Consider the following 19,287-nt stretch of genomic DNA (forward strand, 5'->3'; position numbering starts at 1 on the left):
CATCCCCAGACCCACCTGCTCACACCCCCCATCTCCAGACCCACCTGCTCACACCCCCCATCTCCAGACCCACCTGCTCACACCCCCATCCCCAGACCCACCTGCTCACACCCCCCATCTCCAGACCCACCTGCTCACACCCCCATCTCCAGACCCACCTGCTCACACCCCCCATCTCCAGACCCACCTGCTCACACCCCCATCCCCAGACCCACCTGCTCACACCCCCCATCTCCAGACCCACCTGCTCACACCCCCCATCTCCAGACCCACCTGCTCACACCCCCCATCTCCAGACCCACCTGCTCACACCCCCCATCCCCAGACCCACCTGCTCACACCCCCCATCTCCAGACCCACCTGCTCACACCCCCCATCCCCAGACCCACCTGCTCACACCCCCATCCCCAGACCCACCTGCTCACACCCCCATCCCCAGACCCACCTGCTCACACCCCCATCTCCAGACCCACCTGCTCACACCCCCCATCCCCAGACCCACCTGCTCACACCCCCCATCTCCAGACCCACCTGCTCACACCCCCATCCCCAGACCCACCTGCTCACACCCCCATCCCCAGACCCACCTGCTCACACCCCCCATCTCCAGACCCACCTGCTCACACCCCCCATCTCCAGACCCACCTGCTCAACCCCCCATCTCCAGACCCACCTGCTCACACCCCCCATCTCCAGACCCACCTGCTCACACCCCCCATCTCCAGACCCACCTGCTCACACCCCCCCATCCCCCAGACCCACCTGCTCACACCCCCCATCCCCAGACCCACCTGCTCACACCCCCCATCTCCAGACCCACATGCTCACACCCCCATCTCCAGACCCACCTGCTCACACCCCCCATCCCCAGACCCACCTGCTCACACCCCCCATCTCCAGACCCACCTGCTCACACCCCCATCTCCAGACCCACCTGCTCACACCCCCCATCCCCAGACCCACCTGCTCACACCCCCCATCCCCAGACCCACCTGCTCACACCCCCCATCTCCAGACCCACCTGCTCACCCCCCATCTCCAGACCCACCTGCTCACACCCCCCATCCCCAGACCCACCTGCTCACACCCCCATCTCCAGACCCACCTGCTCACACCCCCCCATCTCCAGACCCACCTGCTCACACCCCCCATCTCCAGACCCACCTGCTCACACCCCCCATCTCCAGCGCCTGCATCACTCTCTGCCACATGGCTTCAAACTGCACCATTTTGTGACTTCTTTCTGAAGACACTGTAGCTAGGTGAGATTCAAGAGCTTGATGGTTTTAGTTGACAAGATGAATCAGGTAGCTCTGGAACATATCAATTATATGGAACGGGGACCGGACCAAACATAAGACGTCTATGTTTGGGCCAAATCAAGGCCAGTCCGGATTGGACCAAATCTGAACCAAAGATAGACGTCTGTGATTTGGTCCGGACCGAACCAAAAAACAACGTCCGTGCAACTCAATATTAGGAAGGTGTTCCTAATGTTTGGTACACTCTGTGTATATAATAATATTTTTTCCACACAACTTGTGCTGGCATATAAAAAAGTGATATTTTGAAACAGGGGGATGTTTAATCTCTTTCCTACTCCGCTTTATTAGGGAGTGAGCGTAGGGTCTTACATTGAGAGTAGGCTACTGATAGAGTTGTGTGTATTTTGTATTTATTTTTGCAAGAAAATATGTTGAAGCTGTAATAATAGACATTTACAATAGGCCATTATCCAAAAATACATACAGCCTAATGAGATACTGTATATATACAGGGCATTAGGAAAGTATTCAGACCCCTTGACTTTTTCCACATTTTGTTACGTTACAGCCTTATTCTAAAATTGATTAAATTGTTTTTTTCCCCCTCATCAATCTACACACAATACCCTATAATGACAGAGTGAAAACAGGTTTTTAGAAATGTTTGCAAAAAACGTAAGTATTCAGACCCTTTACTCAGTACTTTGTTGAAGCACCTTTGGCAGCGATTACAGCCTTGAGTCTTCTTGGGTATGACGCTACAAGCTTGGCACACCTGTATTTGGGGAGTTTCTCCCATTCTTCTCTGCAGATCCTCTCAAGCTCTGTCAGGTTGGATGGGGAGCGTTGTTGCACAGCTATTTTCAGGTCTCTCCAGAGATGTTCGATCGGGTTCAAGTCCGGGCTCTGGCTGGGCCACTCAAGGACATTCAGAGACTTGTCCTGAAGCCACTCCTGCATTGTCTTGGCTGTGTGCTTAGGGTCGTTGTCCTGTTGGAAGGTGAACCTTCGACCCAGTCTGAGGTCCTGATCGCTCTGGAGCAGGTTTTCATCAAGGATCTCTCTGTACTTTGCTCCATTCATCTTTCCCTCGATCCTGACTAGTCTCCCAGTCCCTGCCACTGAAAAACATCCCCACAGCATGATGCTGCCACCACCATGCTTCACTGTAGGGATGGTGCCAGGTTTCCTTCAGACGTGACGTTTGGCATTCAGGCCAAAGAGTTCAATCTTGGTTTCATCAGACCTGAGAGTCCTTTAGGTGCTTTTTGGCAAAGTCCAAGCGGGCTGTCATGTGCCTTTTACTGAGGAGTGGCTTCCGTCTGGCCGCTCTACTATAAAGCCCTGATTGGTGGAGTGCTGCATCGATGGTTGTCCTTCTGGAAGATTCTCCCATCTCCACAGAGGAACTCTGGATCTCTGTCAGAGTGACCATCGGGTTCTTGGTCACCTCCCTGACCAAGGCCCTTCTCCCCCGATTGCTCAGTTTGGCCGGGCAGCCAACTCTAGGAAGTCTTGGTGGTTCCAAACTTCTTCCATTTAAGACTGATTGAGGCCACTGTGTTCTTGGGGACCTTCAATGCTGCAGAAATGTTTTGGAACCCTTCCCCAGATCTGTGCCTCTACACAATCCTGTCTCGGAGCTCTACGGACAATTCCTTCGACCTCATGGCTTGGTTTTTGCTCTGACATGCACTGTCAACTGTGGGACCTTATATAGACAGGTGTGTGCCTTTCCAAATCATGTCCAATCAATTGAATTTACCACAGGTGGAATCTAATCAAGTTGTAGAAACATCTCAAGGATGATCAATGGAAACAGGATGCACCTAAACTCAATTTCGAGTCTCATAGCAAAGGGTCTGAATACTTATGTAAATAAGGCTTTTCTGTTTTTTTATTTTTTTATTTTGCAAACATTTCTACAAACCTGTTTTCACTTTGTCATTATGGGGTATTGTGTGTAGGTTGATGAGGAAATGTTTTATTTAATCCAATTTAGAATAAGGCTGTAACGTAACAAAGTGGAAAAAGGGAAGGGGTCTGAATACTTTCCGAATGCACTGTATATATAGCAGGACATTATAAAGTCCATTATTCCTCTGAAGAGTATGAATTAGACTGTTTGAATCATAAGCAACCTTGCCTACACATTGTTTGAAGTACAATAGTCGAACATAGCTACTGTAGTAGGTCAAAGCTGTGTGCTGGAAAACCTTAGTAGAGCATGGGTGTAGCTCAGTTGGTAGAGCATGGCGCTTGCAACGCCAGGGTTGTGGGTTCGATTCCCACGGGGGGCCAGTATGAAAAATGTATGCACTCACTAACTGTAAGTCGCTCTGGATAAGAGCATCTGCTAAATGACTAAAATGTAAAATGTAGACATTGTGGTTCAGACCAACTTCTATTCTCACTTAAAACATATATATTTTTTTGTAATTAAACAATAAAACTAGAATGAGCATGTACTGTAAGACGAGATGTACAATACAACTGAGCTGTATTAAAGCGGTGCATTGCGTTCCACTATTTTCATAGTTGGAGAACGCTGAAATTCAAAAACAAATTCAAACTTAGCCTTTATTCTTTCATTCTGCTCTTTCTGTTTGCCTGCAAGTAGATCATTCAGAATCTCATCCCAAGCCTGAGTTGGTCTTTCATTGATGTAATATGTCCCAAATGGCTCCCTACTTAGTGCACTATGGGCCCTGGTCAAATGTAGTGCACTATATAGGGAATAGGGTGTAATTTGGGACGCTTACTTTGTCTTGCATTAATCTCCATCACTGTACCTCCCTCCCCATGGGCAAGGACATGTCAGTCAGTCAGTACTCAGTATGGATTGACTTGTTGTTTTTTGTGTTGCGCGGTCACAAGCCTACAAGCAACAACTCAAGAAGCGGCCTCCATCACAGGGAATAGTGAGGCGCTGGACAGAGGAGGCAGACTCAATGCTGCAGGACTGTTTTGAGAATACTGAATGGAATATGTCCAAAGATTCATCCACCCAGGACTCATCCATCAACATTTAGGAATGTAAGTATTCAGACCCCTTGACATATTCCACATTTTGTTACGTTACAGGCTTATTCTAAAATTGATTAAAATGTTTTTTTTCCTCATCAATCTACACACAATATCCCATAATGACAAAGCAACAACAGGTTTTTAGAAATGTTTGCAAATGTATTTAAAAAAGAAAAAGAAAGATCACATTTACATAAGTATTCAGACCCTTTACTCAGTACTTTGTTGAAGCACCTTTGGCAGTGATTACAGCCTCAAGTCTTCTTGGGTATGACGCTACAAGCTTGGCACACCTGTATTTGGGGAGTTTCTCCCATTCTTCTCTGCAGATCCTCTCAAGCTCTGTCAGGTTGGATGTGGAGCGTTGCTGCACAGCTATTTTCAGGTCTCTCCAGCGATGTTCGATCGGGTTCAAGTCCGGGCTCTGGCTGGGCCACTCAAGGACATTCAGAGACTTGTCCCAAAGCCACTCCTGCATTGTCTTGGCTGTGTGCTTAGGGTTGTTGTCCTGTTGGAGGGTGAACCTTCACCCCAGTCTGAGGTCCTGGAGCGCTCTGGAGCAGGTTTTCATCAAGGATCTCTCTGTACTTTGCTCCGTTCATCTTTGCCTCGATCCTGACTAGTCTCCCAGTCCCTGCCACTGAAAAACATCCCCACAGCATGATGCTGCCACCACCATGCTTCACAGTAGGGATGGTAACAGGTTTCCTCCAGACGTGACGCTTGGCATTCAGGCCAAAGAGTTCCATCTTGGTTTCATCAGACCAGAGAATCTTGTTTCTCACGGTGTGAGAGCCGTTAGGTGCCTTTTCACTAACTCCAAGTGGGCTGTCGTGTGCCTTTTACAGAGGATTGGTGGAGTGCTGCATCGATGGTTGTCCTTCTGGAAGGTTCTCCCATCTCCACAGAGGAACTCTGGAGCTCTGTCAGAGTGACCATCGGGTTCTTGGTCACCTCCCTGACCAAGGCCCTTCTCCCCGATTGCTCAGTTTGGCCGGGCGGCCAGCTCTAGGAAGAGTCTTGGTGGTTCCAAACTTCTTCCATTTAAGAATGATTGAGGCCACTGTGTTCTTGGGGACCTTCAATGCTGCAGAAATGTTTTGGAACCCTTCCCCAGATCTGTGCCTCTACACAATCCTGTCTCGGAGCTCTACGGACAATTCCTTCGACCTCGTGGCTTGGTTTTTGCTCTGACATGCACTGTCAACTGTGGGACCTTATATAGACAGGTGTGTGTTTTTCCAAATCATGTCCAATGAATAGAATTTACCACAGGTGGACTCCAATCAAGTTGTAGAAACATTTCAAGGATGATCAATGGAAACAGGATGCACCTGAGCTCAATTTCCTGTCTCGTAGCAAAGGGTCTGAATACTTATGTAAATAAGGTATTTTTAAAATATATTTTTGTATACATTTGCAAACAATTCTAAAAACCTGATGTGTAGATTGCTGAGTTAAATGCTGAGGAAAATGTTTTATTTAATAAATTTTAGAATAAGGCGTTAATGTAAGAAAATTTGGAAAAAGTAAAGGGGTCTGAATACTTTCCGAAGGCACTGTACATCATCAGTCACAGGCTTCATTAGGAAATGTGTTGATGGTGTTGTACCCACAATAACAATCTGAAATTACCCCAACCAAAAACCCTGGCGGAATGGAGATAGCCGTACCATGCTGAGAGCCCGTACTGCAGCGCTCAATGTCAGCAGAACGAACCCTGATGACTCAGTGGCACACAACGTGTACAAGGCAAGCAGGTATGTGCTCCGCAAATCCTTTAAGAACGCAAAAAGACAATACAGGCTCAAACTTTAATTGATGTTCAACAACTCAAGACTTGAATCGCATGTGGCAAGGAAAATAGACTATGACAAACTACGAAGGACAAATCCAGCTGTGTGTTGCCCACCGAAGCCTCCCTCCCAGACGAGCTTTAACACATTCGATGCTCGCTTCGAGGCAGACATTACCGAGCCATCTAGGAAGGCTCTCCCTGCTCCGGACGACCAGGTGCTTTCGCTCTCCGAGGCTGACATGAGGGAAAACTCTTAAAAGAGTGAATACTCACAAAGCTGCCGTCCCAGATGGCATCCCTGGCCGTGTCCTCAGAGTGTGGGCGTCTTCTCTGACATCTTCAACCTGTCCCAATCCCAGGCTGTAGTCCCCACCTGCTTCAAGGAGACCACCATCATCCCAGTTCCCAAGAAAAACAAGGTGAAATGCCCAAATGACTATCGCGCCATCTTACTCACCCCGGTCATCATCAAGTGCTTTGAGAGGCTGGTCATGGCCCACATCAAGGCCATCATACCCGGCACACTGAACCCACTCCAATCTGCCTACCGCTCCAACATATCCACGGAAGATGCCATTTCCATCACTATTCCCACGGCCGTAGCACACCCGGACCAGAGGTACACCTATGTGAGAATGCTGTTCATTGACTACAGTTCAGCATTCAACACTGTTGTTCCCTCCAAGCTCGACACCAAGCTCAGAGCCCTGGATCATGGACTTCCTGACGGGCAGACCACATGCTGTGAGGATTGGCAACAGCACCTCCTCCACACTGACTCTTAATATACAGCCCCCCCACCCCCCCCTCCCCAGGGGTGTGTTCACAGTCCTCTGCTGTACTCCCCGTTCACCCACGACCTGCGTGGCTTTGCACAACACCAACTCTTCAAGTTTGCTGACGACACCACGGTTGTAGGCCTGGTAACCAATAGCGACGAGTCAACCTATAGGGAGGAGGTAAGTTAACTGGCATTGTGATGTCATGACAACAACCTCTCCCTCAACATCAGCAAAAAACAAAGGAGTTGATTGTTGACTTCAGGAAGCAGAGGAGGGAACATGCCCAGATCCACATCAACGGGACTGTAGTAGAGAGAGTCACACGTTTTTAAGTTCCTCGCCGTCCACATCATGAGGACTTGTCATGGATCAACAACACCACCACTCTTGTCAAGAGGGTGCAACAGTGTCTCTACTTCCTAAGGCAGCTGAAGAAATTCTGCATGCCGCCCCGGGTCCTCTCCAAATACTCCCGCTGCACCATCGAGAGCGTCCTGACCAGTTGCATCACGGCCTGGTTCGGAAATTGCTCCGCCCAGGACCGCAAGGCCCTCCAGCGGGTGTTGAAGACGGCCCAGTGCATCACTGGGATCTTGCTTTCCAACCATCCAGGATTCGAATCGGTGCCTGACGAAGGCACGCAGCATCATCAAGGACCCCACACACCCCAGCCGCGAGCTGTTCTCTCCCTTACCGTCGGGCATGAGGTCTGATACCAATAGACTTCGAGACAGTTTCTATCTACAAGCCATCAGACTGCTGAACACTTGAACTGGACTGACCACCTGCTCTGATTCTCCGCACCTTAGCACACCTCACTACTGCTGCTACCAGACTCTTATTATACTGCTCAGTTTATACACTTCCCCAATAAGATGTGTAGAAATTGTTCTATAAATTGTTCCTTCCTGTATTATACTGATGCTAAAAATGTTATTCTATTCTACTACCATTTACTTTATGTTTGTGTTCTTAATTTTTACTGTTTCTTATTGTTGTTGCATTGACAAGAAGGAACCTGCAAGTAAAGCATTTCGTTGGATGATGTATGCCGTGCGTATGACTAATAAATCTTGAAACTTGAATGCACCTTTATGATGTTCTAATGAAACCATTCATGTGTCGTAACTATGTTTTTTTTTTCTCTGTTTCTTACTAATGTGTTAGTGAGTAAATCAAATGGAAGAAATTCAAGCAACTGTCTTCAGTTATTGTAAGGACTAATATGCTAGTTGTTCCTAGCAATGCCTCCTGAAACTACCGGAAATTTCCTTCAAACTGCACGCAGAGACATAACAATCGTATCCATGAGTTCATCTGACTCTGGTTAAGTATTTAACTGCCAAAATGTTGCACTATCCCTTTAATATGTCTCTTCGGACATTATACCCATGGTACTCCTCTGTGTATCTGTTGTCAATAGGTGGAGAGACTCTCTGGAGCTGTCTGTGGCTGCCATTAGTAGCCTGTGCATTTAGCCTAGTCGTAAGCAAGCATACATGATACCTACGTTTTGGCTAGAGCCTGCTGCCCACCACTCTCCCTTCCACATCCCCAGACTCAGCCCTTATACCCAACCCTCTACCCTCCACCCTCCACCCTCCACCCTCCCAGCACCAGCCCATTCCCCAGCCCCGTATCCCATTCCCCAGCCCCGTATCCCATTCCCCAGCCCTCCCTAACCCCAGCCCTGTACCCAAGCCCCATATCCCATTCCCCAGCCCTCTGAAATCCAAGCCCTAGCACTATACCCTAACTCAGCCCTCCCCAGCCCTGCCTCCTCTCCTGCTCAGCCCCGTCCCACCCTCCCTCCCCTCTCCCCAGGCCTATCCTATTGATCTGGCCCCCTGTGCGTGGGTCCCCCCTGCTCCAGCAGCTGCCTCATTGGCCTCTCTCAGCGCCTGCTCCAGCGCATTAGAATAGAAATCCATAACCGGGGCTGTGCTCACCCAAGCAGTGGAACAAACCAAATGAAATGCCATAAAGCAATCTCAGCCACTGGGAGCTGCTGCCCATTCATCCTGATCTCAGAATGTCACGCCAGCTCACCATCTCTCTCCATCTCCCACCATCTCTCTCCTTCTCTCTCCATCTCTCTCCTTCTCTCTCCTCTCACCATCTCTCTCCTTCTCTCTCCATCTCTCTCCTCTCTCCATCTCTCTCCTTCTCTCTCCATCTCTCTCCATCTCTCTCCTTCTCTCTCCTCTCTCCATCTCTCTCCATCTCTCTCCTTCTCTCTCCTCTCTCCATCTCTCTCCTTCTCTTTTTCTGCTCTCCTTCACTCTTCCTGTCCTGCTCTTTTTCACTTATGCTATCCCTTACACACCTTTACTCCTGCCTACTTTCTCTCTCTCTCTCCTCCTCCACCTGCCCTCCCTCTATCCTGTTCTCCCCCCCACCCCACCTCCCTCGTCCTTCCCACCCCTCCACAACCCCCCCCTCCCTCCCTCCCTCCATCCATCCTTCCCTTCCATTCCTCCTTCCTTCTCCCTCCAGCCCTCCTCCAGCTCTCCTTCCCTCAAACCCTCTTTCCTTCCTCCAAATGGTCAGCCCTGCAGCCATGCCTGGCCCTTTGTCCTCAGCACACACACACATGCGCCTCATGCACTCACACTAGTGATGCGCCTGGTTAACTCATAACCCACAATCCCCCGCGGTTATATCTGCGGGGCGGGCGGGTTTAGGGTCATAGAATATTGTGTGGACTGTGTTGTGTGTGATGATTGTGAGGCTCTATACAAATTCGACAGTCACAAGATGGGGACTTCAAAATGGCACATTAAGGGAACTGAAGGCTGCTGTTCAGATGGATTAAATGTAATTAGTAGCCTGAAATCTGGATACTGACTGTAGGTCTATAACCTCTCCCATAGCCTAATATAATGTTAACTCCTGCAGAATTAAGCATTTATTGCAGGAAAATGATACACCAAATGTACATTTTGACTTGGGAACAGGAGCGGAGAAAAGTGATTTATTTATTTCAGCATCTTGAGAGAATGAATGTGAGGTTAGGGACCGTCTGTATAGGTGCTGTCTTTATCAGCATCATAAAAACTGATATTATTTCAACCACATAAAATATGCATCCAAGCCTAACTGAAATCCGTTGTGTAGTTTTAACAGCTTTTTATTTCCTTAAAACCGGTCATACAGATGTCATTTGGAAATTTTGCATGGAAAATCGTTCCTGTTTTTTTTAAAGCGTTCATTCTATCTATTTATCACATTCTGGTGAGCAAGTGTTTATTTAGAATTCTAGGGCAACAAGTAACGGCAGAAGAGAAGCTGCATGAATCTAATTATAAACAGGTTGACTAACAAATAGCCTACCAAATGTTCATAGGCCTATCTAAAAAGGCCTGTCAAAAAAAATTGCTCCACGATCTCTGACTGTACAGCACATTTTCTATATTAGCGGGTCGGCGGTTTTCACTTTATCACATATAATAATAATAATAATAATAATAATAATAATAATATGCCATTTAGCAGACGCTTTTATCCAAAGCGACTTACAGTCATGCGTGCATACATTTTTGTGTATGGGTGGTCCCGGGGATCGAACCCACTACCTTGGCGTTACAAGCGCCGTGCTCTACCAGCTGAGCTACAGAGGACCACATATACATATAGTCGGGCGGTTGCGGATGGGTTATTAGTGATTGCTGGCAGGTGCGGATGGGTTATTAGTGATTGCTGGCAGGTGCGGATGGGTTATTAGCGATTGCTGGCAGGTGCGGATGGGTTATTAGCGATTGCTGGCAGGTGCGGATGGGTTCTTAGCGATTGCTGGCAGGTGCGGATGGGTTATTAGTGATTGCTGGCAGGTGCGGATGGGTTCTTAGCGATTGCTGGTAGGTGCGGATGGGTTATTAGTGATTGCTGGCAGGTGCGGATGGGTTCTTAGCGATTGCTGGCAGGTGCGGATGGGTTGTTAGCGATTGCTGGCAGGTGCGGATGGGTTGTTAGCGATTGCTGGCAGGTGCGGATGGGTTGTTAGCGATTGCTGGCAGGTGCGGATGGGTTATTAGAGATTGCTGGCAGGTGCGGATGGGTTATTAGTGATTGCTGGCAGGTGCGGATGGGTTCTTAGCGATTGCTGGCAGGTGCGGATGGGTTCTTAGTGATTGCTGGCAGGTGCGGATGGGTTCTTAGTGATTGCTGGCAGGTGCGGATGGGTTATTAGTGATTGCTGGCAGGTGCGGATGGGTTATTAGCGATTGCTGGCAGGTGCGGATGGGTTATTAGTGATTGCTGGCAGGTGCGGATGGGTTATTAGTGATTGCTGGCAGGTGCGGATGGGTTATTAGTCGATTGCTGGCAGGTGCGGATGGGTTCTTAGCGATTGCTGGCAGGTGCGGATGGGTTCTTAGCGATTGCTGGCAGGTGCGGATGGGTTATTAGCGATTGCTGGCAGGTGCGGATGGGTTATTAGCGATTGCTGGCAGGTGCGGATGGGTTATTAGCGATTGCTGGCAGGTGCGGATGGGTTATTAGTGATTGCTGGCAGGTGCGGATGGGTTATTAGTGATTGCTGGCAGGTGCGGATGGGTTATTAGTCGATTGCTGGCAGGTGCGGATGTTGGTTATTAGTGATTGCTGGCAGGTGCGGATGGGTTATTAGTGATTGCTGGCAGGTGCGGATGGGTTATTAGCGATTGCTGGCAGGTGCGGATGGGTTATTAGCGATTGCTGGCAGGTGCGGATGGGTTCTTAGCGATTGCTGGCAGGTGCGGATGGGTTCTTAGTGATTGCTGGCAGGTGCGGATGGGTTCTTAGCGATTGCTGGCAGGTGCGGATGGGTTCTTAGTGATTGCTGGCAGGTGCGGATGGGTTCTTAGTGATTGCTGGCAGGTGCGGATGGGTTCTTAGTGATTGCTGGCAGGTGCGGATGGGTTCTTAGTGATTGCTGGCAGGTGCGGATGGGTTATTAGTGATTGCTGGCAGGTGCGGATGGGTTATTAGTGATTGCTGGCAGGTGCGGATGGGTTATTAGTGATTGCTGGCAGGTGCGGATGGGTTATTAGCGATTGCTGGCAGGTGCGGATGGGTTCTTAGCGATTGCTGGCAGGTGCGGATGGGTTCTTAGCGATTGATGGCAGGTGCGGATGGGTTCTTAGCGATTGCTGGCACGTGCGGATGGGTTATTAGCGATTGCTGGCAGGTGCGGATGGGTTATTAGCGATTGCTGGCAGTTGCGGATGGGTTCTTAGCGATTGCTGGCAGGTGCGGATGGGTTATTAGCGATTGCTGGCAGGTGCGGATGGGTTATTAGTGATTGCTGGCAGGTGCGGATGGGTTATTAGTGATTGCTGGCAGGTGCAGATGGGTTATTAGTGATTGCTGGCAGGTGCGGATGGGTTCTTAGTGATTGCTGGCAGGTGCGGATGGGTTCTTAGTGATTGCTGGCAGGTGCGGATGGGTTATTAGTGATTGCTGGCAGGTGCAGATGGGTTATTAGTGATTGCTGGCAGGTGCGGATGGGTTCTTAGTGATTGCTGGCAGGTGCGGATGGGTTATTAGCGATTGCTGGCAGGTCTGATGTTGGTGCAGGGTTGGATGAGTAAAGCAGGCGGGGCTCCTGGGCTACAGGCTCCGAAAGGACAATAGCCCAGCGCTCCCCTCACTTCCGAAAACGAAGGCCCCTCTTCGCCCCTCGTATTTAGTAGAGGACCCTGGTCCTTAGAGGGGGCCCCTGCAGGCAGGCTGCATGTGGTCAGTGACCTCCAGACACGCACACACACGTCGACCCGTAGACCCCGTTCTTTAAACATGACTCTGACCTCGCCGTGGGGGCCCCGGAGGGGCGGGCGGAGGAACAAATGGGTCCTGGACAGGACAATGTACGTGTGGCAGCCCTATTCAGTTCTAGCTACCCTCCATGCAGCTGTTTGTTAGTAGCAGCTAGCTACCCTCCATTCAGCTGTTTGTTAGTAGCAGCTAGCTACCCTCCATGCAGGTGTTTGTTAGTAGCAGCTAGCTACCCTCCATGCAGGTGTTTGTTAGTAGCAGCTAGCTACCCTCCATTCAGGTGTTTGTTAGTAGCAGCTAGCTACCCTCCATTCAGCTGTTTGTTAGTAGCAGCTAGCTACCCTCCATTCAGCTGTTTGTTAGTAGCAGCTAGCTACCCTCCATGCAGGTGTTTGTTAGTAGCAGCTAGCTACCCTCCATTCAGCTGTTTGTTAGTAGCAGCTAGCTACCCTCCATTCAGGTGAATGGGCAAGACAAAATATTTAAGTGCCTTTGAACGGGGTATGGTAGTAGGTGCCAGGCGCACCGGTTTGTTTCAAGAACTGCAAGCATCCCTGTGGAACACTTTTGACACCTTGTAGAGTCCATGCCCCGTCGAATTGAAGCTCTTCTGAGGGCAAAAGGGGGTGTAACTCAATATTAGGAAGGTGTTCCTAATGTTTGGTACACTCAGTGTATATACACACACCATATATATACAATTATAAACTGGGTGTTTGAGCCCTGAATGCTGATTGGGTGACAGCTGCGGTATATTAGACCGTATACCACGGGTATGACAAAAAATGTATTTTTACTGCTCTAATTACATTGGCAACCAGTTTAAAATAGCAATAAGGCACCTCGGGGGTTTGTGGTATATGGCCAATATACCACGGCTAACGGCTGAATGCTGGCCCTCCTGTAGCTCAGTTGGTAGAGCATTGCGCTTGCAACGCCAAGGTTATGGGTTCGATTCCCACGGGGGGCCAGTATGAAAATGTATGCACTCACTAACAGTAAGTCGCTCTGGATAAGAGCGTCTGCTAAATGACTAAAATGTAAAATGTGCATAAGAACAGCCCTTAGCTGTGGTGTATTGGCCGTATACCACACTTCCTCGGGCCTTATTGCTTAAGTATGTGGACACCCCTTCAAATTAGTTGATTTGGCTGTTTCAGCCACACCCATTGCTGCCAGGTGTAACAAAATCGAGCACACAACCATGCAATCTCCATAGACAAACATTGGCAGTAGAATGGCCTTACTGAAGAGCTCAGTGACTTTCAATGTGGCACCAGCTTTCCAACAAGTCAGTTCGTCAAATTTCTGCCCTTCCAGAGCTGCCCCGGTCAACTGTAAGTGCTGTTATTCTGAAGTGGAAACAGCTAGGAGCAACAATGGCTCAGCCGCTAAGTGGTAAGCCACACAAGCTCGCAGAATGGGACCGCCGGTTGCAACACTCACTACCGAGTTCCAAACTACCTCTGGAAGCAACGCCAGCACAAGAACTGTCCGTTGGGAGGTTCAAGAAGTGGGTTTCCATGGCCGAGCAGCCGCACACAAGCCTAAGATCACCATGTGCAATGCTAAGCGACAGCTGGAGTGGTGTAAATCTCTGGAGCAGTGGAAACGCGTTCTCTGGAGTGATGAATCACGCTTTACCATCTAGCAGTCCGACGGACAAATCTGGGTTTGGCGGACGCCAGGAGAACGCTACCTGCCCAAATGCATAGTGCCAACTGTAAAGTTTGGTGGAGGAGAAATAATGTTCTGGGGCTGTTTTTCATGGTTTGGCCAAGGCCCCTTAGTTCCAGTGAAGGGAAATCTTAACACTACAGCATACAATGACATTCTAGACGATTCTGTGCTTCCAACTTTGTGGCAACCGTTTGGGGGAAGGTCCTGTTTCAGCATGACAATGCCCCTGTGCACAAAGCAAGGTCCATACAGAAATGGTTTATTGAGATCGGTGTGGAAGAACTTGAGGGAGGGAGAGAGGGAGACAATCATCTGTGTTCTACAATAGCTCGCAACACACCCTAAGCCCCTGTCTCTGTTTTAGTAATCCGGCTAACAGATGTAATATCTGGACTGGGGCTGATCCTCCTGCCAGGAACACTGCCTCTCTTCCTCACTTTTCTCTCTCTCTCTCTCTCTCTCTCTCTCTCTCTCTCTCTCTCTCTCTCTCTCTCTCTCTCTCTCTCTCTCTCTCTCTCTCTCTCTCTCTCTCCCTGTATTCCCATGTCTCTGTCTGCCTCTCTCTCTCTCTCTCTCCCTACATTCCCATGTCTCTGTCTGCCTCTCTCTCTCTCTCTCTCTCCTACATTCCCATGTCTCTGTCTGCCTCTGTCTCTCTCCCTGCATTCCCATGTCTCTGTCTGCCTGTCTCTCTCTCTCTGCTCTCTCTGTCTCTCTCTCTCTCTCTCTCTCTCTCTCTCTCTCTCTCTCTCTCTCTCTCTCCAATTCTCTCTCTCTCTCTCCCTATATTCCCATGTCTCTGTCTGCCTCTGTCTCTCTCCCTACATTCCCATGTCTCTGTCTGCCTCTCTCTCTCTCTCTCCCTGCATTCCCATGTCTCTGTCTGCCTCTCTCTCTCTCTCTCTCTCTCTCTCTCTCCTCCCTATATTCCCATGTATCTGTCTGCCTCTCTCTTCCCCTACATTCCCATGTCTCTGTCTGCCTCTCTCTCTCTCTCTAGCATTGGGATTGCTCTAACCCTACCCCTCTCTCTCCTCTGAAGTTAGCATTGGGATCGCTCCAACCCTACCCCTCTCTCTCCTCTGAAGTTAGCATTGTCTCTATGGTGTTAAGCATAACACTTGATCTCTCCCTCTGTCTCTCTATCCCTCCCGTCCCCCCCCCCTCTCTGAAGTTATCATTAGCATTACCAGTTGTTAGTATTGTCTCCGGATGCTTTAACCCTAACCCTACCTCTCACTCTACTCCTCTTCTCCAGGCTGTCTGTCCAACCTGCCCCCCAACACCAAAAAGATCTGTAACTCGTACGAGGAGCGGGTAAACAGGCCACCGCCATCGTCCTGCTGGGGGTCATCGGGGCAGAGTTCGGGGCGGAGCTGGAACCCCCTAAGCTGCCGTCCCGAGCCAGGACCAGTGGACAGGCTCCGGAAGGCTTCGGGCTGACTACTGGAGGATCCAACTACTCTCTGGCTAGACACACCTGTGAGTGGATACTTTAACACTCACTCTATTTCTCCTCTCTCTTTCTCTCTCTGTGCTAGGCACACCTGTGAGGCTCTCTGTCTCCATATCTGTTTGTCTATCTTTGTCTCTCTCTCTCAATCTACCTCTCTCGCCCGTGAGTGGCTGCTTTCTCTCTACGGTATATTTGTTCTGAGAATATGAGTGGTTATATTAACTCTATCAGAGTCCTTGGTGATGTTGTGGAGTCTGAGAGCTTTCAAGGGTTTTAGCCTCGATAGGAATGAGTAAGTCACTATTATACCCTTTTCACACTATTGTGGATGCTCACTTCATCATGAAACTAAAAGAATACAAACTCCCTCACTGACATACACACACACACACACACACACACACACACACACACACACACACACACACACACACACACACACACACACACACAGACCACACACTCTGATTGTCTTGGAGTGAAGAGAAGGGAAGGCCACATTAATAATCTAACAGGTAGCTAGCTCTCCCTATGGTGTGGCTCTGCTTCTCTGCTGGTCTCCCCCTCTGGGGTCTTCTTTAGTCACTCTCACCTGCCTGCGTTAGTTAGTTAGTTCACCACTCTCACCTACCTGCGTTAGTTAGTTAGTTAGTTCACCACTCTCACCTACCTGCGTTAGTTAGTTAGTTCACCACTCTCACCTACCTGCGTTAGTTAGTTAGTTCACCACTCTCACCTGCCTGCGTTAGTTAGTTAGTTTACCACTCTCACCTACCTGCGTTAGTTAGTTAGTTAGTTCACCACTCTCACCTACCTGCGTTAGTTAGTTAGTTCACCACTCTCACCTGCCTGCGTTAGTTAGTTAGTTAGTTAGTTCACCACTCTCACCTGCCTGCGTTAGTTAGTTAGTTCACCACTCTCACCTGCCTGCGTTAGTTAGTTAGTTAGTTAGTTAGTTAGTTAGTTAGTTAGTTCACCACTCTCACCTGCCTGCATTAGTTAGTTAGTTCACCACTCTCACCTGCCTGCGTTAGTTAGTTCACCACTCTCACCTGTCTGCGTTAGTTAGTTCACCACTCTCACCTGCCTGCGTTAGATAGTTAGTTAGTTCACCACTCTCACCTGCCTGCGTTAGTTAGTTAGTTAGTTCACCACTCTCACCTGCCTGCGTTAGATAGTTAGTTAGTTCACCACTCTCACCTGCCTGCATTAGTTAGTTAGTTCACCACTCTCACCTGCCTGCGTTAGTTAGTTCACCACTCTCACCTGCCTGCGTTAGTTAGTTAGTTGTTAGTTAGAGTTAGTTAGTTAGTTAGTTCACCACTCTCACCTGCCTGCGAGTAGTTAGTTAGTTCACCACTCTCACCTGCCTGCGTTAGTTAGTTCACCACTCTCACCTGTCTGCGTTAGTTAGTTCACCACTCTCACCTGCCTGCGTTAGATAGTTAGTTAGTTCACCACTCTCACCTGCCTGCGTTAGTTAGTTAGTTCACCACTCTCACCTGCCTGCGTTAGATAGTTCACCACTCTCACCTGCCTGCGTTAGTTAGTTAGTTAGTTAGTTAGTTAGTTAGTTCACCACTCTCACCTGCCTGCGTTAGTTAGTTAGTTAGTTCACCACTCTCACCTGCCTGCGTTAGTTAGTTAGTTCACCACTCTCCACTGCCTGCGTTAGTTAGTTAGTTCACCACTCTCACCTGCCTGCCTGCTTTAGTTAGTTAGTTAGTTCACCACTCTCACCTGCCTGCGTTAGTTAGTTAGTTTACCACTCTCACCTACCTGCGTTAGTTAGTTCACCACTCTCACCTACCTGCGTTAGTTAGTTAGTTCACCACTCTCACCTGCCTGCGTTAGTTAGTTAGTTAGTTCACCACTCTCACCTGCCTGCGTTAGTTAGTTAGTTAGTTAGTTAGTTAGTTAGTTCACCACTCTCACCTGCCTGCGTTAGTTAGTTAGTTCACCACTCTCACCTGCCTGCGTTAGTTAGTTAGTTCACCACTCTCACCTGCCTGCGTTAGTTAGTTAGTTCACCACTCTCACCTGCCTGCGTTAGATAGTTAGTTAGTTCACCACTCTCACCTGCCTGCGTTAGTTAGTTAGTTCACCACTCTCACCTGCCTGCGTTAGTTGGTTAGTTCACCACTCTCCACTGCCTGCTAGTTAGTTAGTTCACCACTCTCACCTACCTGCGTTAGTTAGTTAGTTCACCACTCTCACCTGCCTGCGTTAGTTAGTTAGTTCACCACTCTCACCTGCCTGCATTAGTTAGTTAGTTCACCACTCTCACCTGCCTGCGTTAGTTAGTTAGTTCACCACTCTCACCTGCCTGCGTTAGTTAGTTAGTTCACCACTCTCACCTGCCTGCGTGCGTTAGTTAGTTCGTTCACCACTCTCACCTGCCTGCGTTAGTTAGTTAGTTAGTTCACCACTCGCACCTGCCTGCGTTAGTTAGTTAGTTAGTTAGTTCACCACTCTCACCTACCTGCGTTAGTTAGTTATTTAGTTAGTTAGTTCACCACTCTCACCTGCCTGCGTTAGTTAGTTAGTTAGTTAGTTAGTTAGTTCACCACTCTCACCTGCCTGTGTTAGTTAGTTAGTTCACCACTCTCCACTGCCTGCGTTAGTTAGTTAGTTCACCACTCTCACCTGCCTGCGTTAGTTAGTTAGTTTACCACTCTCACCTGCCTGCATTAGTTAGTTAGTTAGTTCACCACTCTGCTCCACATAAACAACAGTGGAGCCACGTTGCGTCTGTGTTCGCTAAGAGGAAACAAAAGTTGCAATCAATGTTGCGTTCCCCATCCAGAGCAGAGCCCAGCCAGTCACCCTGCAGAGAGAGAGAGAGAGAGCAGACCTACTGAATGAAATTAATGAATGCTGGATTTGTCTGGCTGCTCCTCTGACATTGTGAGTCAACAGTGCCTAGGTTAGAACTGTCAAATGTGACAACACCCACAGAGGGAGAGGCAGGCAGGGAGCATCCTGGTCTCAAGGCTGCATACATTCCTCCTGGCTGTCTAGAGAGGGAGGAGAGAGGGGGAGGGGAGGGGGGAGGGGGAGGGGGGGGAGAGAGAGAGGGAGGGGAGGGGAGGAGAGAGAGGGAGGAGGGAGAGAGAGAGGGATAGAGGGAGGGGAGAGGGAGGGGAGAGAGAGAGGGGGGAGGAGAGAGAGAGGGGAGAAGAGGGGGATAAAGAGAGAGGGGGGAAGAGAGAGGGGGAAGAGAGAGAGGGGGATAAAGAGAGAGGGGGGAAGAGAGAGGGGGGAAGAGAGAGAGGGAGAGGGGGAAGAGAGAGAGCGGGGATGAGAGAGAGGGGGATAGAGAGAGAGGGGATGAGGGAGGGGAGGGGGAGGGGAGAGAGAGAGGGGAGGGAGGGAGGGGAGAGAGAGAGGGAGGGAGGGGGAGGGGGGATGTAGAGGGGGATAGAGAGAGAGGGTGGATAGAGAGGCAGGCAGGGAGCATCCTGGTCTCAAGGCTGCATACATTCCTCCTGGCTGTCTAGAGAGGGAGGAGAGAGGGGGGGAGGG

General features: G+C 49.3%; 1 protein-coding gene across 1 annotated transcript in view; it reads left to right on the top strand.

The window, feature by feature from the left end:
* Positions 1–19,287, top strand: part of LOC121581917 (WD repeat-containing protein 7-like) — a 380,643-nt gene that overhangs the window by 232,615 nt on the left and 128,741 nt on the right. The window contains 2 exon segments of the mRNA XM_041897319.2: positions 15,565–15,621; positions 15,624–15,788. Of these exon segments, the coding sequence (XP_041753253.2) occupies positions 15,565–15,621; positions 15,624–15,788 (222 nt within the window).

This window comes from Coregonus clupeaformis, chromosome 15 (assembly GCF_020615455.1).
Source record: "Coregonus clupeaformis isolate EN_2021a chromosome 15, ASM2061545v1, whole genome shotgun sequence".
In the NCBI taxonomy this organism is placed as follows: domain Eukaryota; kingdom Metazoa; phylum Chordata; class Actinopteri; order Salmoniformes; family Salmonidae; genus Coregonus; species Coregonus clupeaformis.